Source organism: Bos grunniens, chromosome 3 (assembly GCF_055505025.1).
Source record: "Bos grunniens cultivar Pamir isolate PY7600 chromosome 3, Bosgru_T2T1.0, whole genome shotgun sequence".
NCBI classification, from domain to species: domain Eukaryota; kingdom Metazoa; phylum Chordata; class Mammalia; order Artiodactyla; family Bovidae; genus Bos; species Bos grunniens.
The window spans coordinates 13121161-13146824 of record NC_141167.1 but is presented as its reverse complement, the minus strand read 5'-3'; the positions used below and the strand labels follow the sequence as shown (position 1 = coordinate 13146824).

Sequence of the window (25664 nt, the reverse complement as noted above, 5' to 3'; positions counted from 1 at the left end):
GCCTTCCCTGGTGGTCCAGTGGCTAAGACTCCGTGCTTCCTATACAAGGGGCTCAGGTTCAATTCCTGGTCAGGAACTAGATCCCACACACTTCAATGAGGAATTTGAAACTCACAACTATGGATCCTGTGCGCTGCAACTAAGACCCATGCAGCCAAAAAATAATTAAAAAATAAATATTTTTTTACAAAAGAGCTGCCAGTCACTTCTTCTAAAGCACAACTCCATCCTGCCTCTTAACCATGTCATAAGCCCCACTGCCCTTGAGGTGAAGTCCCTGCTCTTTAGCCTGGTACCCAAAGCCCTTCTGGAAGGATTTCACCTGCTGCCCTACTTCTCACCTCTCTCATCCTAAATCCCAACAAAGGAGGATAAGTTATGCCTCTAAGGGCACCATGATTCATCAGGCCTCTGGGCCTTTCCACACACCATTCTCTCTGCCTAGAACACCTTTTTAATCTCCCATTCTCACATGATTAGAAAATGCCAAGTCTTTTAAGCAAGACTTTCCTCTTTGGAGACGCTTCTCTGATGCCCTCAAGGAGTCACGATTGCCCCTTTCATTGTGCCATCATTCTTCCTCATCTACCTGGTCTTATAAATCTATCCCCCACTAGACCAGAAGCACCTGAGAAAGATAGTATAATATCCATTTCCCTCTCTCTTTTTGGTTGCACCATGCAGCTTGTGGGATCCTAGTTTTCTGACCAGGGATTGAACCCGGGGCCACTGTAGTGAAAGTGCTGAGTCCTAATCTCTGGACCACCAGGGAATTCCTTGATATCCATTTATCTATCTTCCATTCCAAGCCCAATGCCTGGGAAACAATAGCAGTTAATATTTATCAATGACAGGACAAAATTACAGCTAATTATAAAAACTAGCATTACTAAGTAGTCAGTATGATTCCTAGCCCTGCGTGAGTTTTGTATTTTATATATTTGGCTGCAGCCATGAAATTAAAAGACGCTTACTCCTTGGAAGGAAAGTTATGACCAACCTAGACAGCATATTAAAAAGCAGAGACATTACTTTGCCAACAAAGGTCCGTCTAGTCAAGTCTATGGTTTTTCCAGTGGTCATGTATGGATGTGAGAGTCGGACCATAAAGAAAGCTGAGTGCCGAAGAATTGATGCTTTTGAACTGTGATGTTGGAGAAGACTCTTGACAGTCCCTTGGACTGCAAGGGGATCCAACCAGTCCATCCTAAAGGAGATTAGTTCTGGGTGTTCATTGGAAGGACTGATGTTTAAGCTGAAACTCCAATACTTTGGCCACCTGATGCGAAGAGCTGACTCATTTGAAAAGACCCTGATGCTGGGAAAGATTGAGGGCAGGAGGAGAAGGGGACAACGGAGAATGAGATGGTTGGATGCCATCACCAACTCAACGGACGTGGGCTTGAGTGGACTCCGGGAGCTGGTGATGGACAGGGAGGCCTGGCGTGTTGTGGTCCGTGGGGTTGCAAAGAGTCGGACACGGCTGAGCGACTGAACTGAACTGAACTGATTTATTTATTTGGCTGTGCCATGTCTTAGTTGGGAGTACAGAGTCTTAGCCACTGGGCCACCTGGGAAGTCCTGCCGTGAGCTCTTTATTTAAATGCATCACCTTATGTTAGGCCCGTAAGAGCTGTGGTGGGGCATAGTGTTTCTATACCCATTTTACAGATGAGGACATTAAGGGTCAGAGAGGTGAAGTGAGGCCCAAGGACATTGGGCTAGTTGGTGGTAGAGATAGGCTTTGAACTCCAATAAGGCTAATTCCAGTGTCTATGCACTTAAGCACTATCCTATATTGCCTCCATGAAAGAGAGACAGAAGACACGATCTCAGAGGACAATGGGATCACAGAGACTAAGGTTTGCAAGAAAGTCTACAATAAATTGACAATAACAAAGTCGTCTTTGCTTTGAGTCACAGTGTGATCACAAGCACTGTTGGTTGCCTACCCAGAAGCCTGTCTCCCCTTCTTCAGAGCTGTCAGTTTTTGCTTCTGTCTGTGAGCACTCTTTCCCTCATAGTTCAAGTAAATCCTGACTGGTCTAGGCTAATTTTAGTAGCAGCAACCCTCTTGTCTGTGGTTGGTTCAGTGGTGGGCATGTGATCCAGTTAGCTCCTTTAAAATGTTTTAAATTGGGATAAAACAACTCAAATGTTACCCTTTAAACCATTTTCAAATGCCACATAACTCTTTAAGTGATTGCTGGACTTGGTTGAAGATGCAGTGTCTGGAGCTGCTGCAGCCATCTTGGGATCATGAGGATAGTAGCCAAGATACTGAGGGTGGTGGAATGAGACTAGAGGACAGAATCTGATGTGTGTGGCTCCTCAACTGCTGGATCATTCCTACCTCAGCTCTTCCTGATACATGAGATAACACACCACCCTGCTGCCTAACATTGTGAGTTGGTCTTCTGTTACTCATAATGGAAGTATATTGACAATGACCCTGCAGGTGGTAGAACAGTTCTTGCCTGGCAGAGGATGACATGAATTATGAAGGACTTCACTGATCTCTAGGAGCCACTGCCCTGACCCGAGCCCACTGACCTTAGGTCTTCTAATAAGAATGACGATCTTGGCCTGGGTTAATAGAAATAGTGACCTGGGACATCACCTGAATAAGCTTATAGGAACTACAAAAGATGCAATCATGGCCATACCAAACATTAGTTAAGTATGCTTGTGGTGCTGGGATCATAAGGCTGAATCAGATGCAGCATCTGTCCTTAAGGGGCTCACACTGCAGTGGGAGAGATAATTGCAGGCCGATGACGAGTGACGAATAGCTCTGCATGAGGTCCAGAGGTGGACGTGCAAGGTGGCTGGGTGAAACTTCACGAAGGCATTTTGAAGGCTGGTAAGAGAAAGGTCAGAGACCAGCATACACAAACTCAGGGCAATATGACACTTTCAGGGAAATTACAAGTCATTTAATATAATGAAAACTGGACTGGCCACTTACAGGCTGTTTGAGCAAATTACTTGATGTCTCTGAGGCTTCGAATTCACATTTGTGAGAAAAAGAAAAAAGAAAGAAAGTAAAATGGTTGCAAAATTAGGTAACAGAATTTAGATGCAAAGCACAGTGCTTGGCATATATTAGGTGCACAAGAAATGGTCTTTATTATTCATCCATTTTTGTCACATGGTTCTAATTCATTATCTTCTCTGACCCAGGTGGCTTTCTTCCCTTTCTTGCTCATTCCTGAGCCTAGTAGCGAGCCACCCCCCCTCACCCAACTCCCACAGACTTTTCCTCAGGCAGGAAACCCGACCCACTGCCTGGCCTGGGACAGCTTCTAGGGCTGGGTGGTTTGTGTTATTCATTCTCTCTCTCTCTCTCTTTTTTTCCCCCTAAATGCAACAAAATAAAACCAAACAAAAAGCCCAACGCCTGGCGTGGCTTGTCAGGGAGTTATGCAAGTGTGTAAAAAAATAAAATAAAATAAACATTGAGTTTTCAGCATTTGGGGCTGTTTGATTAGGCACAGTGCAGAGCCAAGGGCCGGCAAGATGGAGGAGAGGCTGAGGGTAGAGGGGAGGGGATGAGGCTTGGGGTGGTGGTGGATGGGACCCAGGACCAAACTCAGAAATGGCTGTTTGCCCCCTGCAAACTTGGCAAGGATCTGATCAAATGAGCCCAGACCCTGGTATTTAGGACCCAACTGCTCTGCTTTCTCTGGCCATCCATCCACCATCTCTGCTGCCTGCCCATCAAAATACACCAGAGGTCATTCCATCCATCCCCCTGTCACTGTAAATGACCCTATGCCCTTGTCTTCATAGTCAGTGCTCCCCCTTCCTCTCCGGAGAAGGAAAGTCCACAGCCTGTCTTGATTACTCACCACCCCTACCCGCCCCCAACATCAGTATAGCTTTTCTGCTCTAACTTAACTCCTGCTAACTACAGTTTTAGCCCAGTTCCCTTTACCCAATCTGAAGTGATGCTGAAGAACATCTGTTTGCCACCCCAAGAAGAGAGTCTCTCTCCTTTCCTTCAGGCTTGACTTCAACAGCATCTGGTCACTACAGGTGTCAGCAGCCCTTCAAGACCCATTCCACAAACATTAGCAGGGTCCCTACCATTCTACCCGGCATTTGCATCCTTCATTTCACTGCCTCTCAAAACAGATGAGAGCTCTGAAGCTCAGAGAGGTTAAGTAATTTAGGAATGGCCACATAGCTGGTAAGTGTTGGAGCAGGGATTTGGTATCTAGGCTTTGCTTCAAGATCTACCTGGCTATCCTGCACCAGCCGAGGGTCCTCACCTGGGTTCCCTGGAGGTTATAGCCAGTTCTCTGAACTGGGAAGATGGTCTGAAGAGTTGACTGCTGAGAAGAGGAGAGTGTGGGCGGGACCCCAGACTCCCTCGGAGCCTGTTCCTTGTCACTTTCCAGGTTCCTGATGGGAAAACTGAGATTTTGGTAGGCTCACGGGCCTGTTCTGACCCCAGGATGCCTGCAGCTGCGCCGGTGCTCTGGCTGCTTGGAATCGCCGGGGATGCAGGGTAGGGGAAGGAGAGGAAGCAGCACAGAGGTTCTGCGCCAGAGTCCAGACCAAGGGTGCAGTTGCCAGCCCTGCGCTCCGAGCGCAGCGCCCCAGCTGAGGGCAAGGGCGTGCGGGAGGGGGGCGACGAACTCCCAGGCCTGGCGCTCCAGTCCGTTTTTTGCTGCGGATCCCGGGAAGGGGGGCCGGCTCGGGGGTGGGACTGAAAAGGGGGGGATTCCCTCCCTCGTGCGCGCCGAGGACTAGCCCCTCTCCCGGCGAGGAGCTCCGGCGGAGCCGAAGCGCAACGGAGAGCCCCAGCGCGGGCGGAGAGCCCGGCGCGGATCGCCCGAGTGCGGACTGTGGAGAGGAGGGCCGAACCGGGCTGCCCCGGAGGACCGATGCGCCGGGTGGGGCGCTGGCCCCGGAGGGCGTGAGCCGCCCGCAGATTGAGCAACTTGGAAACCGGCGGGCGGAGCGCGGGCGCGCTGGGCGCCCAGGACAGTTCCGCGGCGGGCGGGTGAGCCGGCCGCGCCCTCACCCCTCCCGGGCCTGCGCCCGCCGTGGCTGGCAGCGCGGAGGTGAGTCCCCCCGGGAGCTGCCCCGTCCTCTTCCTTAGCGCCCCCTTCTCCAGGGACCGGGGGCTCCGTGGGCCCTCTCATCGGGGCTTGGCCGAGATGAGTGCCAGGGCGAGGGGAGACCGTGAGAGACAGGGGACTTCTGACTGCTCTCGAATCAGCGAGGGCGGAAGAGGGCACCTTTGGGGGCCCCTTCTGCAAGTCCTGCCGCCCCCACGCTTAGCATCCCTCAAGCCTGTAGGCAGCCTCCTGGCGATGCCGCCACCGGTTTGCCCTCAACCCCGCAACCCTCTTCGATCTTCCTAGCTCGGAGTTCCAAACTCCCCAAATCCACCAGACCTATTCCCCATCGCCCCCCAACCCAAGTCCCCGAAGCAGAAGCTCTTGATTCCTGGTGTCTTCGCCTTGGATTCCCCCGAATCCCACGGCTCCCGGTTACCATCCCCAGACCCCCAGTGCCGGAGCACGGGCCCGGGTCCGACGTGGCAGACGGTGTGTGCTGCGCCCCTCGGGGCGCTACGAGGCGGCGCAGTTCACTGTCCCGAGGGTTCGGGCGCCGAGGGACCGTCTTGCTTGGTTGGGGAGAGGTGGCCGCTGTGTGTTAAGCCAGGGCTCCCAGGAGGGCCAGGTCTTGCGCTTGGGGCAAGGGTTTTCTTGTGAAGCCCGCCTTTCAGACTTGGAGAGTTCTCTTGGATTTGGGGCGGGGGTGGGGGTGTCAGTCGGGGGACTTCAGGTCCACCTCCCCTCCCCCTGCACCTGCTGGACCTCTCTAGATGATAGGGAGGAAGACTTTGAGCGCTCAGAGTCGTGATGGAGGGACGTGAAGGAACCTTTCCGCGCTGCCTCTTGGTGTCGGGGGGCGGGGGTTGGGTCGACCCCCACACCTGGCCTGGCTCTGGCGGACACACGAATCCCGACAGGTCGGGCGGGCACGTACTTGGTCCCGCCCCCAGCCCAGCAATTCTGCCCCGCCGGCCAGTCCTCTCCACCAGTAGCTGGTCCGGGGGAAAGCTAATGAGAAATTATCGGAACGGTTTACATTTTTGGGTCTGTATCCGGCCCCGGACCGAGTACCAGTTTATCCAAATAGTGTTGCAGGGAAGAAGGTGAAAGTTATTGCAAACTTCTGGGGGCGCTGAGTCTCCGCCCTGCGCCCCACCCCTCGGCTGTGTCCCCCTCCCCAGCGTGTCCTCCCCTCCTGGACCACCTAGTGGGCGGGCCTCTCTCCCTGGCCCCAGCTCTGCCCCTGCCTCCCACTCCTGCCTCAAGCTGGGTCATGCCCTACACTTCTCAGCTCCCTGCCTCTTGCTCTGTCCTCCGGAGTCCCCGTCCTGAGCAGCAAACCCTGAGCAGCTCACTGACTGTGTTTGTCACCCCGAGACCCTAACCTCTCCCTGCCCATTAAGTGGGAATAACTGCTTTCCTCCTAGCGTTGTGGTGAGGAGTCAGTGAGAACCTCCTGTGGCAGGTGGTGCAGGCATGCCATGCATGTGGATCCCTCACCCCAACCCTGGCAGAGACAAAGTGCCCTTCCTCACCCCCACGGATGCCTGAGACCGTGATCACTGCCAGCAGTTCCCATTGCTGGCTCTGCCGGTGTAGAGTGACGGGCTTCCCAAAAGAACCTGCCTGTGCCTTGTAGCCCAGGGGGGCAAAGGAAATCAGCCAGAGGAACCAATAGAAATGAGGCAGGCTGCTTAAAAGAAAGTCATTAGCTCCTATCCCCTCTCTCAGCTGTGGCCTCGCTGTGGGTGTCTATGAGTGCACCACTGCATGAGTGTGGGTGGGGGTGAAGAGGGCAGGAACCTCTTCTCTGGAGGGAAGTGGAGTCAGAGACCTGGGATCTTCTGAGGCTTGCTACTGTGATGTTTCTAGTCTGAGACCTGTCCTGCTTTTAAAATCAGATATCACATGCAATCCAGAGTTTTCAACTTAAAAAAAAAAAACAACAGAAGATGTAGTAATGTGGAGCCAGTCTTGGGGCCCATCAACAATCAGCTGGAATGGAATAGCAGATGCTCCCTTTAGATGGGGCATTTGTCTTCCAGTTCACCCCCTCCGCACTCTGCGTCCTTCCCATCTGTTGCTTGTATCCCTGACAGAGTGAACACAACTCCTTTGGAGGGTTGATTTTGTACTGAAACTCATCCCGTCCCATGATGGTCGAGGAAGGCCAGAGCCACCTTTCTAGCGGAATTCAGGTCTGGAGCCTCCTCCCCGCTTCCCTGCTGAGATTGGTGGGGATACAGGTGGGAGTGGGTCTGAAGATCCTCCCTGGCAAGGGTTGGGGTGAGCCTGGCAGGGGCCAGACTGAAAGCTAAGACCGGGGAGGACTGAGGGGGAATTCAGAGGGAAGTAGAGGGTAGGGGAGGAAGGCTGCTAGCCTTTGCTGAGCCCTGAAGCCTGGCGTGCTGCAGTCCATGGGGTTGCAAAGAGTCGGACATGACTGAGCAACTGAACCGAACTGAACTCGGAAGCGCTAGGCGCCTTGCCCTGCAGGCACATGGAGTGCAGAGATGCATAGATCTGTTCTGCCCCAGGACCCCAGGCATACAGTGAGACCAAAGCCTCACAGACCCAGGACTTAACACCAGCTTTGTCCGATGTGGTCTTCTTCGGTATTTGTCAGGTGGGAAGACTCAGGGCACCCTGAGAATGTATCTGCCAGGGGTCCTCAGACCTTAGTGTGAGAAAGGCCAGCACTAGAGGTTAACTGTATCACTCTGAGTGATCCCTGGGGCCAAGGCAATCAACCATAACGATAAATGCAAATATGGAAATTGCATCATAGTGCTCAGTGTTACGATTGGTATCCAGATGGTATGAAAACTGTCTTATTGCTTTTTAGATGACCACTGGAATGTAGACACAAAATATAGTCTTGGTCGAAGAAATTGCAACATTTATTGAGTCCTAGTGTGCCAGGCACCGTTCTAAGCAGTTTCATATATTAACTCATTTAAGCTATAAAAACAACCACCACTCTCCTGTAGATAAAGAAACTGAGGCTCAAACCAACTAAGCAAGTAGGATAAGGTAACAGCTAATAAGTAGCAGAGGCAACATTCAAAGCCAGGCAGCCTGACTCTGAAGTTTATGCCCTTAACCATCAAGGTCGATGGCCAGCCTCTGGGACTGGAGGCTGAAGACCCCAGTTTGATACACTCAGCCGGAGGTCTGTAATCTGTGGGTGATGGAAGAGCGTGGTGGGGGCTGGGGTAGATGGGAAAGTTCTGGCAGATCACACAGGGAGTACTGGAGGGGCAGGTGGGGGCTGGCAGCTGACGGGGCACTTGGGGGTGGCTGGGGGCATCTCCACAGGCTCCGGCCACGGCTCCAGGTGGGATCCATCAGTTTCGTGTAAACACTTCTCACAGGCAGCTTAACCACTTGAGTGTGTCTGGCCTTCAAAGCCAGTGGGAGAGACCAAGGAGGGGTTGCTGAACTCCCTCGTGGGATAATGATTTATCTCCCATGCAGGTGGGCTCCCCTGGGGCCTCCCTGGAGGCGAAGGGGGAAAGACTGGGGCAGGGTTGGGAAGGGCACTTTCACTCAAGTGTTTCAACTCTCTCATTAGTTAGGCCTAAACGCAGACAATTCTCAGAGCAAACCTGTGAAGCAGGCGTATTTATCCCCATTTCATAGATGGGGAAACAGAGACTAAGGGATTCTTTCAAGGCATCTTAACCAGCCAGTGGGAGAGTGATGCTTCCCTGGCATCTCCAAAGCTTCCTGAAGACTCACTGTTTCCTCCTGTCCCTGCCTGAGTACGGGTGTGTGTGCAGCAAGCGTGTGGGCCAGGGCATGTGCAGGCCTCGTTGTGAAAGTGTGAAGCAAAGTGGGAGTGGGAAGGGGGCTTTCATCTCTTGACTCCCAGGTTGGGCTCCAACTTCCCTGACACATTTCACTGGGGAGGGCCGGTTCCCCCTGCCCCCATCACCCGGGCCAGCGGGCCCAGAGACCTGGCTCTCGCTGGGCTGGGGGATTATCCCCATTCTCTGTGTCTCTGGCCAGGGCGGGCATCGCTGCCTCTTTTATCCTCTCACAAAGGCCAGGCCCGCCGGGCCTGCTGTGTCAGAGTTTCTGTGGCCGGGGGAAGCCTTACTTCCTTTTCTCGCGCCAAGCCCAGAGGGCCACGCCGGTCTGCCAGCTTGTCGGGGGCCACTGCTCTAGCTCCAGACAGGTGAAAGGCACAGGGGTGACTCAGCACCAGGGAGAGAAGGCTGAGGGGTCACTTGCCGAAGGACAGAGAGAGCTGCTTGTTAAGAGTCATGATATTACTGCAGCATGAAGTCTGTAGGCTAGACCTAATGAAGGACTTCCAGCTACAGCTGGCTCACTTTGGGCAGGGCAAAAGCCAGGCAGCTGGTTTTCAGTGATCCACAAGTTTGATTTGAGTGTCCACCATATTCCAACTACTTGGGTAGCCAACTCCCATCCCATGTCAGCGACTTTTGCAAGATAGGAAAAGGAGCCCATCTCTTCTACAGGGGTGCCAGGTGGGTAACTTGTAATGTTCAAACATTCTGAGTTGTCTCCTGGGTAATGCACCACATGGGTAGGGCAAGAGGCCCAGGTTGGGGGAGCCGGTGCTACCCCAGAATTAACCATTCTCTCTCCTCCCCCGACAGGTTGGTGTTTGGAGGTGTCCTGACTGAAGTGACAAAGAGCTCTCCCCATGTGACACCCTGAGGCACCTTTGAGGAAAGCTCTCTGGGTCTCTTTATGGGCTGATGGAGAAGTAGGCTCCCCACACCCTCTCTGTCCCCAGCTGAGATTATGGTGGATTTGGAATACAGGGCAGATTTGGGATACAGTCCAGGCCTGGACATCCTGCTGCTGACCCAGCCCCGGAGGCGTTAGCAAGAGCCCTGCGCCATCCACCCCCGCAGAGACCACCCCTCCTACCAGGGGCCTGGAGCTGGCGAGTGACTATGCGGCTTGGACTGTGTGTGGTGGCCTTGGTTCTGAGCTGGATGCATCTGGCCGCTGGCAGCCGGGGGATCAAGGGGAAGAGACAGAGGCGGAGTGAGTAACGGATGGGGCTGGACCCTGGTGGTCCTTGGGAGTGGTGGCGGGGAGGGCACTGTCTGGGGACTGCGACCTTCGGCTGTTTCACTCTGTGATGACCATTGCAGATTTCTGCTTTGTCCATTACAGCTTTGTACGTCACTCAGTAGATTATCCAGTTTGTGGATTAATTTATTGAGATTACCCATCCTGTAGATAACTCACTTTGTCTGTTTTCCCCTTTGTAGATGCTCTTTTCTAGATTAACCCCTCTCCTGTGAGGATCCAGTTTGTGGATTATGCCCTTTGATATCACACCGGCTTTGTGTGGTATCCATGGAGATGCTTCCCAGCCCGGTCCCCCTGGGGTGCTCAGTGTCCCCGCTTCACAGACAGAGGATTCAGGGTTCCTTTCATTTAGTGGTCTGAAATACAGCCCTCAACTCCTCAGGGGCCAGGAAACCCACAGGGACAGGGAATGGGCAACAGACTTCCCTGCCCAGGTCATGGGGAAGGGACAGTGGAGCAGGGTGTTCGTGGGACTGTCCACCACTGTGGTTTTTAACCCTGCCCAGTGGGATTCAGGAAGCTGCACTGAGGGGTGATGGGGAGGCAGTGGGCAGAAGGCTGGCCCCTCCACCCTTCAAACCAGAGCAGCTTCACTCTTCCTTGCTTTCGGGAAGGTTCCACATAAGGTGTCATTGGAAGAAAAGGGTTCTCACAGCCTAAAAAAAAAAAAATCCCATCATTGTACAAATAGGAAAACTGAAGCTAAGAAAAGGGAAGAGACGACAGTCTAAAAGACACACAGTTGGTGTTGGAACCCCCGTCTCCCGGTTCCTGTGAGCCCAGCTTTCTTGAAAACAGAGCCTGATGGAGTATTTAACTGTCCTCACCATTCTCGCCGTCTCTCCCAGGATCCTATCCTAGGCCGTCCTGGGAGCAGGTCCCCTATGCTTCCCTCGATGCCTTCAGGGATGGAGGTTCAGGACGTGCCATCATGTCATGGGAGTGGCCCCTGGGTATGTGGTGGAGGCCCGACCCAAGTCTGTCTGTCTCTCAGCATCCCCCGGAAGAGACGTCCTGCCCCCGGACGGGCAGCTCCTCTCAAGTCTAACCCCACCACCTCTTGCTTCACTTCCGAGGCCTTCAGACCAAGGCCCACCAGGAAGGGTTGAAAGGCAATGGAGTTCTGTCGGGTCTCCACGGGAGTGGCCAAGGCCAGAATCCAACCCAGAGAGAGAAGCTCAGAGAACTGGTGAAGCTGAAAATCCCTGGCTTAACAAACAATTAGAGACGGTTAGGTTTAATCAGCAGTGAGGCCTTGATTTTCCTCCCTTCTCATCTGTTGCGGCCAGTATTTTGGTCTCCACCGGCCAGATGCAGTTTAGCGATTTATAATCAGTCTCCTCTATTTCCGAGAGGAGAGAGAAAACGAGAGAGGCCACTCACCATCATGTGATGTGCGTTAATGGTCACACTTCCGCTGCTGAGCCACACACTCACCTACACCAGAGGGTCAGGAGACCTGGGTTCATCATCTTTTGTACTTAGGAAAAAAAAAAAAGTACTGGCCTGGCCAGCAGAATGGGCCGGTCCCAGCAGCAGCCAATCAAATGCAGCCATTTCGATGTTTCCACTTTTGATACAGCCACATCCCACAGCCTTGGTAGCACGTAGCCCAGTGTTTATCACCAAGCGGTGTGAGTGACAGACATCCTTAATGGTGAGATGCGAGGACAGGGAGAGAGGTGGGTAAGACTCAGGGTGCAATGAGGGTCCAAAATGGACAGAGGCTCAGAGAGAGGTGACTCTTCTCCCTTTTCTTTAAATTAACTTTTCCTGGGGCATAGTCGATCTACAACGCTGTAAGCTTCCACTGCACAGCGAAGGGCACCAGCCACATGTATACACAGATCCACTCTCTTCCACATTCTGTTCCATACGGGCCACTGCAGAGCACTGAGTGGAGTTCCCTGTGCCATAGAGTAGGTCATCATCAGTTATCTAGGCTATACATAGTAGTGTGTATATGTCAGTCCCAGTCTCCCAGTTTATCCCCCTCCCCACTGTCCCTCTTGGTAATCATATGTTTGTTTTCTACATCTGTGACTCTGTTTCTGTTTTGTAAATAAGTTCATCTGTACCATGTTTTTAGCTTCCACATATAAGCGATATCACATGATACTTGCCTTTCTCTGGACTCGCCTTTTTTGGCTCCTTCTCACTGCCCCGTCCTCCATCTGAAGCCTTCACGTCCTCCCCCAGAAAAGGGTCTGTAGAGTCTCTCTTCCTTGGCTGAAGCCTCATCCACTCCTCTCTTCATTAATTTCTATTGGATATAGTTGCTTTACAATGTTGTGTTAGTCTCTGCTACACAGCAAAGTGAATCGGTTATGTGAATACACGTATCCCCTCCTTTTTAGACTTCCTTCCCATCTGGGTCACCACAGAGCACCAAGTAGAGTTTCCTGTGGTATAAAGTAGGTTCTCATTAGTTATGCATTTTGTATGTAGTCATGTATGTGTCTTGGGCCCATCCTCATGTGTCCGTTTCGAACCCACAGACCCTGGTCCTGGGTGCAGAGATGGATCTTGAAGCACCCACAGGTGGTGGGAAGGAGACAATTTCAACCTAGTTTAGGGAATGCTGAGGGGAACCAGGAGGGCTTTGGGAGCCCCAAGAGTGACTCTTGAGATGTAATTTTAAAGATGAGATAGTAAGGAATCTGCCTGCAATGTGGGAGACCTGGGTTTGATCCCTGGGTTGGGAAGATCCCCTGAAGGAGGGCATGCCAACCCACTCCAGTATTCTTGCCTGGAGAATCCCATGGACAGAGGAGCCCAGTGGGCTACAGTCCATAGGGTCACAAAGAGCTGGACACGACCGAGTGACTAAGCACAGCACAGCCCAGCACAGGTGATCTGCAGGCCGGAGGTGGGGGAACCCAGGCAGGGGACCAGCATGTCCAAAGGTGAGGAGCTAGGATGAGGCGCAGACTGTGCAGGAAATGGGGTGCAGCTGTGGGAGAGCTGGAGAAGTGGTTTCTGGGTGCAGTTCTCGGGAGCCCTGGGGTTTTCACTGGAACTGCTCTGCTCGTTTTGCTTTATTCATGGAGGCTCTTTTCCATGGAAAAGAAGGGTTGTGCTCTTAAAACAAAAAGCCGAACACCCATGAAGGCAGAGCAATGAAAGCTTCCAGGAGCTGAGGGAGCGCTGGGGGTGATGCTGCATAAATGGGCAGAGGTCAGAGGTTGGAGCTCTTGGTACCTGCTAGGCTGGGAGTTGGCCCTTGACCCTGACTTGAGCTGCGGGTGATGAGGACATCCCCTTAGAGGTTTGAATCAGAGGAGTAGTGCTTGATCCAGCTGTAGTGGGGCATGAGGGGAGGGAGCTTGAGGTGGGAGACCAACAGAACAGTTAAAGGCTATCTGGACCCAGGTGAGAAAAAAGTGCAGGGAAACTTAGCTCACAGTTAAGTTGAAAAATGCCGATCTTCCCAGGGGGGTGTGCCCAGGGCACCAGGGCACCAGGAATGGAGAGCATGCTCTGCCTGCTCAGTGAGGCCCTGGGTCCTGTCAACCCCGACTTCACTTCACCTCCACCCACTTAACTCAAGGGTCTCTCAAGGAAACTAATTCCAGGTCAGCCCTCCTCTGTCATGGAGCCTTCCCCTCCCCTGCCGTTGATCCTCACCCAACCCCCAACCACTCATTTCCTGTCCCACTCCCCATACTCTCTTCATATAGCCCCTTCCCTGAGCCTCTGTGTCACTCGCCACATCCTCAGCCCTACATTCTGGGAGAATCCTATCCTTTTGTGGAGCCTCACTCCTTACTGGGCTCCCATTTAGAAACAAGGCAGGCTCCGCTCTGCAAAAGCTCTTTCCAATGGGAGAAAAAGACATATTAGCTGATAATAATGATGCAAGGCAGTGTCTACTGTGACGGATTCAAATACTGGGGGCAGAGAACACATAGAAATACTCTATACCCAGATTTTACCAGAAGGCAAGATCAAGGGAAACTTCCTGGAGGAGGTGACTTTAGTTCTGAGGCTTGAAAGAGTTAGGCTTAGGAAGAGGCAGAGTGTGTTCCTGACAGAAGGACCAACTTGAGCAAGACACAGAGATGTGAAGTAGTGGGATGTATGCAGAGAAATCAAAATAGTTCCCTATTGCCTAGAGGTAGTTTTAAGAGATGAAGTGAGTGGGATCAGCTCATGGAAGTTTTTAGGCCAGGTGGAAGAGCTGAGTCTTAATTCTGCAGCAGGTAGGGAGCTATTGATGGGTTGTGCAGCAGGTAGGGAGCTATTGATGGGTTGTGGGCTTCCCTTGTAGCTCAGTTGGTAAAGAATCTGCCTGCAATTCAGGAGACCCAGATTTGATCCCTGGGTCAGGAAGATCTCCTGGAGAAGGAAATGGCAACCCACTCCAGTATTCTTGCCTGGAGAACCCCATGGCGAGAGGAGCCTAGCAGGCTACAGTCCATGGGCTCACAAAGAGCTGGACATGACTTAGCGACTAAACCACCAACCACCAAGAGGCAGGGGCATGACACCATGAATCTGAGTTTTGGAAAGATTCCAGGATGAGAAATCTGGGGACTTGGAACAAGTGAAGTCCATAGAGAAGAGGCACTGTGGCCAGAAGCCGCTCCTCAGGGGGCGGGGCTGAGTCACCCTGGGGCAATGCCTGACTACAGAAAGATCAGCTTCAGAGGGGTTTGCACAAGGATGAAGGAGGCAAGAAGCAGCAGGGAATGGAGGAGACACAGCCCTGACTTTCTGGCTCAGTGCAGTGGGCTCCACGGTGTGCTTCGGAGGCAGAGGGCAGGGTTGGGTAGTGAGGAGTGGAGAGTACGGTGCGGGTAGGAAGAGCAGAACCTTAATGAGGGAGTTTTGTGAAGAAGTTGGAAGAAGGCCCCATGAGCTCTTTGAGCACTGTCCCCATCACTGAGCCTACCCATCCTCAACCAGGCTCCAGCCCTACAAGGCAAGCCCTTTCCCATCATAGGCACAGAAGCCAGAGGGATTGTGTCAAATTGTGAACCAACCTTGCCCTTCTGAGGTCCTTTCCTTGCCAGTTAGAATAAAGCTCTCTTTTCCATTTCACGGATGCACTATGATGGTCGGGGCCTCACAGCCTTTGCCCAGGCTGTTTCTCTGGTCTGCGCACCCTCTTCACCTAGCCTGCTTGGTAAGGGCGTGTCCTCCAGTGTTCTTCCATTCCCCAAAATGTGCAGCCAGACCTAGGTGGGCATCTATTGCTGTTCCTCCACATCCCCAGCTCCTAGCAGTTCTGGACACACGTTAGGTGTGCAGTGAACGTCTGTGGAATGAACGAGCCTCGGTTTCTCCCTTTGAATCATTATGTAACCTCTGCCCACACCCAGCATCTCCTTGGACACCCCCTCTCTCCCAGCACACACAGCCCCCTGCCCTCTGGCTCTCCATCCCCTCACTGCTCATCTTTTTGCCTTGCTAAGCTGAGAACACTCTTTGATTCCCACCCCCCTGGATAAGTGTCCCTTTCCTCATTGAACTGCCCCTGCCCATCCTTGAGCCCCTCTCCTCCTTGCTCAGCACCCTTCTCCTTCCTGAACCCCCAAACCTCATGGAGCTCAGCTTCTAGACCCCTGTCCCTGACCCCAGTCTCAAGCCTCAAGGCTGGTCTTACCGGCTGAGTTCTGTCCTGACTCTCTCATATCCTTGGGTCTTCACTCCATCACTCCCTGCCTCTGTCCTGTGCTTACAGTCCCCGCTCCCAGCTGATCTCTCCTTTCGGGCTCTTTCTGTGTTCTCTGATTTTCTCCTCACTTTATTCCTCACCTCCATCCCCTCCACTAACTGTTCAGCCCCCCGTGGTTGGGCCTGCATCCCACCACTCCACCAGAAATGCCCTTCTTGAGGTCACCCAATCACCTCTTGGTGCACGTGTCGTAGGTTTTCCCAGAGGTCCCAGCCCTGGTCCCTAAGATCCCACCCTCTCCCACTCGGTTTCCATCTCCCACCCCAATGTCCTCCCATCTCCCCAGCAATTCCTTCTCAGCTTCTTTCCAGGCCCTTCCTCTGCTTGTGTATTGAATGCGAGTATTGCCCAGGCCTCAGCTCTTGGTCCTCTTCTCAAGCTGCACCCCTTCTTCCCCAGGATGCTTTCCCCTCCCACGGATTTAATCCCAAACGACAGCTCCCAGCATAGATCCCTGAGTTCTCTCCCCCTTTCCACAGCCTGCCTCTTAAATGAGATGGTTCTCCATCTTCACCTTCCTTTACTCCTTAACCACTGACATCCACTCTCCACCTCAACCAGGGATGCCAACAGCCTGTTTGTGGCTGGGTCCTTACATGGCATCTCAGTAGCACCTGGCATTGGGCTCCCCTCTCCTCCCTTGAGTGTCCTCTTCTCTTGACTTCCATGATGCAACAGGCTTCTGAGTGTCCCTACCTGTCTGAGTGCTCCTTCTCGGTCTCGTAGCTGACCCTTCTTCTTCTCTCCTTTTCTTCAGTGTCTAATGCCTCTCCTCGCTGTCTGCTCCCACTTCCCTAGCCATCTCATAGACCTCCAGGCTTTTGATGACTGTTTGTATTAAGGACTCCACGTGTCAATCTCCAGCCAAAATATTTCTCTTGAATTCCAGAGCCACAGGTTCCGGTGCCTACAAGACACCTTCCCAGGGGCGTGCCACAAGAACCACAAACTCAACCCAACTCGTCATTTCCTCCACTCGAATCTGCTCCTCCTCCTGTGGGCCCTCTCATGGCGAAGGGCCAGGGGCTATCCCATCACCCAAACCCGACGCCTGGGCATCATCCTTGACCTGTGCTCGCCCCGGCCCTCACCCCCATGTCCAGCCCGTCACCTAGACTCCTTGATTCTACCGCCTGAATATCTTACGTGCGTCTGTACCTTTCCACCTTTCCATCCTCCTGGTTCCACCTCCTCCGTCTCTTGGACCTGGAAGTCCCCCTCCCTCCAGGTTTGCCATCTGTGCAATGCATTCTCCACACTGCAGAGGGATCTTTCTAAAATGGAGCCCTGGCCATGTCTCCTGTTTTAAGGCCCCCCGGGACTCCTTGTGGCCTTTGGAATAATGTCTGTGCTCCTTTTTTACGGGCTCAGGCCTTTCCTCCTCTGCCCCCTGTTTTCCTCTCCACTCACTCCACGCACCAGCCATGCTGAATGAATTTCAGATGCCCCATGGGCCGCACTTTCTCTTACTTGTCATTGAAGCCTCTGCAGAGAAATGCACACAGAGATTTGCTGTTGGTTAAGTGAGAGGCAGACAGCAGGACGCTTAGAAGGCCCTTTGCAAATGTGCCCTTCACTAAAGTGATAAGGAAGGAATATATGAGTTATGGGAATGGAACCGTAGACGCCTACAAATGGGACACCTGGATGGCTTTGGTTCTTGCTGCTGTTGTTCACTTTCTCATTTGTGTCTGACTCTGTGACCCCGTGGACTGCAGCACGCCAGGCCTCCCTGTCCTCACCAACTCCTGGAGCTTGCTCAAACTCATGTCCACTGAGTTGGAGATGCCATCCAACCATCTCATCCTCTCTCGTCCCCTTCACCTCCTTCAATCTTTCCCAGGATCAGGGCAAGCGAAAAACCTAGAGGGAGCCTTCACTTCAGCCATGAATTGAATCAAATCCTTGAGTCATAAACAACATCGTTGGAGTGGAAGTGGTACCTAAATCTACAGTGACTTATTCATTTGGAATATAGCTGAATAACAGCCCAAAGTAGAAAGCCAGTCCCAAGCAGGCTCCCTCATAACTCTGATACCACAGTTGGAGTCCTTTCCTCTTACAATGACCCAACCAACAAGATTGATACTAAGTTTTAAGTTTGTCCATTGGCTAAATGGTAACTTCGACTCTATATAAGTAAGTTCTCTATTTGAAAAACCAGTCTGGCCATACCTTCAGTTTCCCTGTCGCCCCTGGTTTTCATAAACTTTTCCCTCACTGCCTGGAACACATATTGGCTGGGAAGCCTTCTTCGAGTAATTCAACCTCTCTTATTTCTTCATTTGTGAAAAAGAGAGGGGAAAAAAAGAGTAGTATCACCCACTGCATGGGTTTTAAGGATCAAATGAGCTGATACTTGTAAAGCACTGAGAGCAGTGCCTGCCACATAAGTGTTCAGCCTTTAGGAGTAAGCTACGGAGGTTATGATTAAGATTTTGTTGTTGTTTATCATTATTGTGTTTGCTATTTCCCCCTTCTCCTCTGCTCACCTTTCTCTTACGCATTCTCCTGTTAGGAAATCAAGGATCATTCCTGAAGCCAGAGCTCTCCCCCACAGCCCTCCAGAGCGAGCATCCTCATCTCCCTTTTTAGGTGGGAAGGGAGGCCCACAGGATGCAGAGTTTCGCCCAGGGTCACAGGCCAGGCATTTGACTTGAGGTCCAACCAGCGAGGTCTAAGCCATGAGTCCTGCACTGCTGCAAGATCTTCTGCGATCTCTGCTCTGATTTCCCAGGCTCTCTGCCTCCAGCCTGTACACAGCTCCTCACTGCCTTGTTCTGTTAATGACTGGTCCCACCCATCCCCTAAGCCAGAACCCTGGGAAGTAACCCAGCCTCTGATTGGTCACATGGCCATACTGATTGTACTTCCTGAGTGTCTCCCAAATCATTTTCTCTCCATCTCCACTGAACAAAACTTTGTTTAGGACCCTTCCATCTTTCTCACCTGGATGATCATGTCAGCTTCCTCCCAAATGGTCCTCCAGTCTCTGGCCTCTCCCCAGGCTGCAGAGGGTACTTCCCAACTTGTAAGTCAGACCAGACCTTGCTTCTGCTTAAAACTTGCTGAAGACTTTTTTATTTCATCAGTTCTGACAAAGGTCCCCCTGAAACATTGTGAAACAAGGGTTCTGTGGCCAAAATGTCTTGGAAGTGCAGCTCACGCTGTCTCCCTCTTAGAAAGTTACTTAAAGTCACAGAAGCTCAATGAAATGAAATGAAACGTTAATCACTCCCAGTCATATTCGACTCTTTGTGATCCCATAGACCATAGACAGCCAGTGTCCTCTGATGGGATTCTCCAGGCAAGAATACTGGAGTGAGTTGCCATTCCCTTCTCCAGGGGATCCACAAAGGCTGCAAAAAGCCCTGGAGTAGAAAATCCAGTTTAGACTTGTTGGACACGGTGGTTCTCAGATATATCTAACACAATGGCCTTTTCTCCACATCTTCCTATGAACATTTAGGGGAATCCTGTTCCAAGGAATATTCTTTGGAAAATGCTGCAAGATAGAATTCAAGTCCATCATCATGACATAAAAGGTGCTGAAAGATAGGACTACTTATCTTCCGCCACTCCCCTCCCCACCTCGCCTGTAACCCCAGTCTTCCTCAACTTCCTTCAGGTCGCTTTACACCTCTGTGGTCTTGCCCCTAGAGGGCCCTAGTCTCTATTTCCCAATGGACAAATCGTTATTCGTTCTTGAAGAGTTGACCCGAATGGCCCCTGTCTGTGACTCCTTCCTTCTTTCTGGATTCTCTTGATCCTCGTGGCTGCCAGCATGTGCCTGTTTGGAGGCACTGTCTGTACCCTGGAGAGCAGTTCAGGACAGCCAGGGGTCTTTGCTTCCGTGTCCCTGGCACTTGCACTGCTTGTGGTACCTGGGCAGGGCCAGGTGAGTGTTGGTTGAACAAGTTAAGGAGGAAACGAGATCGTAGGTCTGAAACTCAACCCTGGGGTTGGGGACCTCACTGGCTCAAAGGGTGCTTCCAACCTCAGCACCTTTGACATCTTGGACCAGATTGCTGTTGTGGAGGCTGCCCCACACATTGTAGGGTGTTTAGCAGCATCCCTGGCCTCTGTCCCCCAGAGGCCACAACCCCCTCCCCAGCGTGAGCATCAAAATGCCTCCAGACTTTGCCAAAAAGTCTGCTCCCCTGAGGAGCAGACTCATCTCTGGTTGAGACCACTGTTCTAGACATAGGTTATTCCAGTTGTCTCTCTGTCTCTGAGTAGGTGGCCTTTTTCTTATTATCCCTCTTGTCCTTAAAATTTTCTCAGGGCTGTGTAAATTCCAGGCTTCAGCACCTTCTCTGACGATGGTGGAGCGAGTCTGGGGGGTGAGCCTGCATTGCTCCTGGAGCTAAGGGGGCATTTAGGGTGGACGGCAGCTCTTGCTGTGCTAGTTCCCTTGAAAGCAGATGCTGGGAAGGTTTATAAAGGAGCCTTGCAGAGAGCTGCCAGCCTGGCCTGCACTTTCTGAGAAGCACATTCGTTCTGTAGGCTGAAACTCCTATCTACTCACTTTCCATCCTTGTGGGAGCCTGGGAAAGACGGAGGCCTCTCCCACAGCTGCCTCTCACCCTTGCTCCATCCTTGCAGTCAGTGCCGACGGAGGCCAGGCCTGTGCCAAAGGCTGTGAGCTCTGCTCGGAGGTCAACGGTTGCCTAAAGTGCTCGCCCAAGCTGTTCATCCTGCTGGAGAGGAACGACATCCGCCAAGTGGGCGTCTGCTTGCCGTCCTGCCCACCTGGATACTTTGATGCGCGCAACCCTGACATGAACAAGTGCATCAGTGAGTGTGGGCAGGGCTGGGGAAGGGTGCTGGAAACTCTGGATACGGGGCGGGCGTGCTTTGAACTGTTGATGGGCTGCAAGAGGGGTGGAGGAGATATTGAGGAGGGGAGTTCCTGATTCCAATATCCAACTGCTGGCCAGACATCTCCCCAGACATCCCACCCACATTTCCAGCCTGTAATGTAGCCACATCTCCTCCCTCCAAACCTGCACTGACTTGTGTTCCCACGGGTGACTCTCAGTGTCCCAACCCATCACCCAAGGCACAGACCTAAGAGCCAGCCTCTCATCTATGCCCCCACCTTAGCCATTCAATAACCGAACTGTGCCTCCTCCACCTCTTTTCCATCTTCACTGCCGTTGTCTCATCCAGGTTCCCATCCCCTCTCTCCTGGACCACTGCAATAACCTCCATCTGTCCCCCAACCCTCATCTGGTTCCCTTCGACCCTCCCTCTGCCCTGCAGCCAGAAAGACGCTTCTGAGACATATAACCTAAAAAAAAAATCGCTGCTGGCTCCACTAACGGCAGGGAAATTCAAGCCCTGGTCAGCCCTCTCTCCCCATCCTCCCTACCCCCCGTCTCACTCTGCTCTGCTCTGTCACACCAGCTACAGTTTCACGTGCTCCGAAGCACGTGCTGTCACACCTCCCTCTCAGCTGGGAGCCACACGGTGAACCCTTTCCCGTAAACAATGCCAGTGACCCTCTGATTTTGTTCAGAGCCTTGGAGTTTAGCATGCATTTCCAGACCTTCTATCGGTTCAGCCACACAGGCACCTTGGGAGGGAGACAGACCTAAGTGATGGTACCCTTTTCATAGCTGATAACATCAAGGTCCCAGGGAAATGCCTGAGGGGAGTTCAGCCGACTTGGGTTCTAAATCCCAACTCTGCTGCTTATTCATTGTGTGACCTTGGGCAAGTCGCAGCCTCTCCAAACCTCATCTTCAAAATGTGGGTGTTCGTTTTTACCCCCAGGATTGTTGTGAGAGGCATATGTCAGCCCTCAGTGTCTGGCACAAAACAAACGGAGCGGCTTTTCTTATTTTTGTTTGTGTTTTGCCTGCCACCAAACCCAGGACTCAGAGGCCAGGAGGCACAGAGGAGGGTGGGGTGGGGTGGGGTGGGGAGCTTATGAGGATGGAGGTGGGACCCCAGGACTGCCCTCTCGCTCCGCTCCTCGGGGATCTGGGTAGGGCATTCCTCGCCATGCCTGCTCCTGGGAAACTGGCAGCCCGGACTTCAGGGGCGGGGACTGGTAGGAAGTCAGCTCCGCCCACAGTCTGGGAGGGGCGAGATTGTGAAAGACCCCTCTGGCTTCCAGCCTAGCCCAGCCGCCCTCTCCCCCTACCTCCCCGCAGGAGGATGAGCTGGCAGGAGGGCATCAGGGAGGGACCCAGGAGTCTGACCAAGGTGGTTCCTGGAACTCGACCTTGCAGAGGCAGAGGAATTTGCCCTGGGATGGCTCCCCATCCTCCAGGCAGATTCTTGCTTCCCTGGGCAGGAGGAGAACCAGGCTTTGGGGTGCTGTTAGTGCCCAGCAGTAGGGGAAGAGGAAACCACACAGCCACTCTCAGGGCGTCCTTGTATCCCTCAGTTTGGCTCTGATTAGGTGGTCCTTGGGGTGCCCTGAGATGCTGGGACCCTCTTCTTGCCCCACCAATCTCCTGTGCTCTGAATCCAGCTCTCTTGGGCGTCCCCTTGGGTTCCCGGGCCTGGAGCGGGTGCTGGATTGGGCAGATGGTGGGTGGGGAGAGTCCCAGCGGGTTCTCAGGAGGGGCTTTGTTGGCCTCCTCTCTCCCCGCCCCTTGCTTTCATTTATTTCTCTTCCTCCCAAGACTCCACTGAGGTAGTGGCAGCTCCAGCCCACTGTCCTCCCCTGTGTGGGTGGGTTGGCACGGGAAGAGGGGAGGGGTCCGTCTGGGGCTGAGACAGAGCCCCCACCCCCGGTCTGGCCCTCCCCTCAGAATGCAAGATTGAGCACTGCGAGGCCTGCTTCAGCCACAACTTCTGCACCAAGTGTCAGGAGAGCCTGTACCTGCACAAAGGCCGCTGCTACCCCGCCTGTCCTGAGGGCTCTGCGCCTGCAGACGGCACCATGGAGTGCAGCAGCCCGGGTAAGCCGGCAGGGTCCAGGCCGGAGACAGGGCAGGACCCCTACGGAGAGCGTGGGCTGGGCTCCGTGCAGGGAAAGTTCATGACGACCACCCCCTGAGTTTCTCTGGGGACTTTTATGCTCTCTGGACTTTAAGGATGCCTCTGGCCTGGGGCTGAGGCCGAGACCAGGTGGGAGAGGCTCCCGGGGGCGCACGTGGGGCCAGGTGAGGAGCCGTGACCCCTTCCTCCCCTTGCTTCCCTCCCCTCCCGCCAGCACAATGTGAAATGAGTGAGTGGTCTCTGTGGGGGCCTTGCTCCAAGAAGAAGAAGCTCTGTGGCTTCCGGAGGGGCTTGGAGGAGCGGACGCGGAGGGTGCTCCATGCCCCCGGGGGAGACCACGCAGTCTGCTCAGACACCAAGGAGACGCGGAAGTGCACGGTGCGGAGGACGCCCTGCCCCGAGGGTGAGCTGCGGGGTCAGGGGTCAGCACGGCTGCGGGAGGTCTGATCACCTGTTTCCTACCTGTGACCCAGAAGAGGGGTCAGGCCAGGGCCAGATGGGGCATCCTCAACTCAGGACCCCATGCTGTGCAAACCCGTGCCAGGTAGACAGTGATCCACGCAGCTGCATGGGATGGCGGGAAGCTTCTGTGGTCCTATCCCTCCCCATTGCTTCTGATTCAGGGGATGCTGGCACTGGACGGGCCATTAGAAGGGGAGCTTGGAAGAGGAGTGCGAAGGCCCAGAGAGGGGCAGTGATTTGGCCAAGGTCACATAGCCCGCAGGGGGCAATGATGTGGCAGTGGTGTGGGATGGAGGAGTGGGGAGCCGTCCTGCCTGTTCCCAGAGCTGCAGTGCCCTGCTGGGAGATGCCCTCGGGCCACTGGGATCCAAGGTCTGAGGAAACGTGAGGAAAGAGGAGGCGGTTTGGTTCAGGTGGAGAGTGAAAAGGCTCATGGGACCCCCTCTCAGTACCCATGTTGCAGAGCCCTGACTGGAGGGCACCCCGACCACCTCTGGGCCTCCTCCCCACCCCCCTGCCCAGCTTCCTGACCACATCCCTCCTCCTGCTCTTGGCCATGCCCAGGGCCTCCTGCTGTGTCAGGACGCCCTTTGTTGACTCTTCCTGCTGTTGGGGTTCCAGGGCAGAAGAGGAGGAAGGGCAACCAGGGCAGGCGGGAGAACGCCAACAGGAACCCCGGCCGCAAGGAGAGCAAGGAGGCGGGCACCGGCGCTCGAAGACGCAAGGGCCAGCAGCAGCAACAGCAAGGGACAGAGGGGCCGGTCACCTCCGTGGGGCCCACCTAGAGACCCTATTCAGCCTCCCGGTCCATGCGAAGGAGTCCAGTGCTGCTCTGTGTGATGAGAGCTTTACTGAACTTGAGCACTGGGGGCAATGCGTACACACCCTCTCCATACATACAGGAACACACAGACACATGCACACAGACCCCATGTCCAAACAAGTAACTGACATACGTGCAAACGTGTGCATGCATGCGCGCACGCACACACACACATCGAGGCTACTGGAAGACGCTTCTGTCCCTTTGACATCACTGTGTGAGCGGGGTGGGGAGGCAGAGGGGTTGTCTCTGCCCCTCAGAGGGCCAAGAGGCACACACTTGGTTTGTGATGCAACCAGTGGACGCATCAGAGAGAATGTTGACCAGCGTCCAAGCCCAGACTCTGCAGAGTGGAACCTTCTGGAGGAGTTCATAGGACCAGACTGCGTGGCAGACAGCAGCCAAAGCTTGAGGACTGTTCAGCATCTCCAGCTGTGTGACTTTATCCTTGGAGAGAACTGTTACACATTCATATCAGGGCTTTCCTGACTCTGAAAACTGCTTAAAGGTTTATTTCAAATTAAAAACAAAAACCAACTGACAAGAGTAGCCACAGGTACTATGCTTCTTTTCAGGGTACAGGGTTTGGTGGAGTATGTAGGAGAGCAAGAAGAGACAGGGCTGAATTTTAGGAGACCCCTGCTGGCCTCCTCCACGGGCCGGGGTGGGAGGGTGATATGTGGGGCGGGAACCAGATTCTCTACATGTCTGTTACTCAGAGGGTGGCCTGTGGACCAGCGTCAACATTATAAGCAGGCAGCTTGTTAGAAATGAGAATTTACAGGTCCCATCCCAGACCTGAGAACCAGAGGCTGCATTTTAACAAGGTTCCAGGTGACTGGCATGTACATTCAAACCTGAGAAGCACTGCTCTCATTCCCTCGAGGGATGGAATAGAGGTCTTGGCCAGCTTGCAGCGGGAAGGATCCTGGTCAGCTCTAAAGGAAGACTTCCCATCTGGGAGAGGTAGAATCTATATACTGAAGGGTTATCATGGCACTTTAGGGGGAGGGAGTGTCCAGGACCCTGAGATGGCTGGGGACCACTGGACCCCAGTGGTGGGGTAGATGGCAGAAGAGTGGATGGAATCCTTTCTTGTCATTCTGAAGTGTCCACTGGCAGCCATCTGGCCACCAAGCTCTGGAAGGATGTTTGGTTTCCAGCGGGGAGCCAGACAGGGGCCTTGCTCTCGTGGAGCTTTGGGGATGGTGGGGGGACAGGCGTGAATCAAGTAATCCTTCCAATAAATGTGTAATTATCGATGGGTGTAGTTAAAGGCAGAAACCACTGAAACACACACATAGCTATGAAAGTAAATAAAACTAAATAAAAATAAAAGCTATCTCAGGGAAGTTTTTCAGAGGAGGTGACATTTGAACTAAGTTCTGAAGGATGAAGAGTTAACACAAAGACAAGGAAGGGCGTTTAGACCAGTGATGTCTAATAGAAATACAACATGAGCCACTTACCTAATTTAATACTTTTTAGTAGCCACATTTAAAGAGTAAAAAGAAACAGGTGCAGTTCATTTTATCTTATATTTAACCAAATGTATGCAAGCTGTTGTCTTTTTAACATGTAATCAATATAAACA

The 25664-nt window shown here is 53.1% G+C and overlaps 1 protein-coding gene across 7 annotated transcripts; it reads left to right on the top strand.

The window, feature by feature from the left end:
- The first annotated feature begins 4554 nt into the window (after positions 1–4554).
- RSPO1 (R-spondin 1) lies at positions 4555–24619 on the top strand. 7 transcript variants are annotated; one of them, XM_086394220.1, is made up of 7 exons: positions 6793–7158; positions 8184–8244; positions 9701–10097; positions 20434–20625; positions 22596–22745; positions 23000–23188; positions 23869–24619. In XM_086394220.1, exons 3-7 carry the CDS (start codon positions 10004–10006, stop codon positions 24030–24032), a joined length of 789 nt encoding a protein of 262 aa, XP_086250346.1. In that variant the 5' UTR covers positions 6793–7158; positions 8184–8244; positions 9701–10003; the 3' UTR covers positions 24033–24619. The 7 variants fall into 7 exon arrangements, with proteins under 7 accessions (XP_086250342.1, XP_086250346.1, XP_086250344.1 ...); XM_086394216.1 differs by lacking the exons at positions 6793–7158; positions 8184–8244 and adding an exon at positions 4555–5072; XM_086394218.1 differs by lacking the exon at positions 8184–8244 and having other exon boundaries at positions 6793–7270.
- The last annotated feature ends 1045 nt before the right edge of the window (positions 24620–25664 follow it).

What these genes read in the sequence shown, in the direction of transcription:
- RSPO1 (XM_086394216.1), top strand. Translation starts at nt 10,004, where the DNA reads ATGCGGCTTGGACTGTGTGTGGTGGCCTTGGTTCTGAGCTGGATGCAT. An exon ending in TGACATGAACAAGTGCATCA is followed by an intron (nt 20,626 to 22,595) that starts GTGAGTGTGGGC and finishes CCCTCCCCTCAG; the next exon opens with AATGCAAGATTGAGCACTGC. An exon ending in GAGGACGCCCTGCCCCGAGG is followed by an intron (nt 23,189 to 23,868) that starts GTGAGCTGCGGG and finishes TTGGGGTTCCAG; the next exon opens with GGCAGAAGAGGAGGAAGGGC.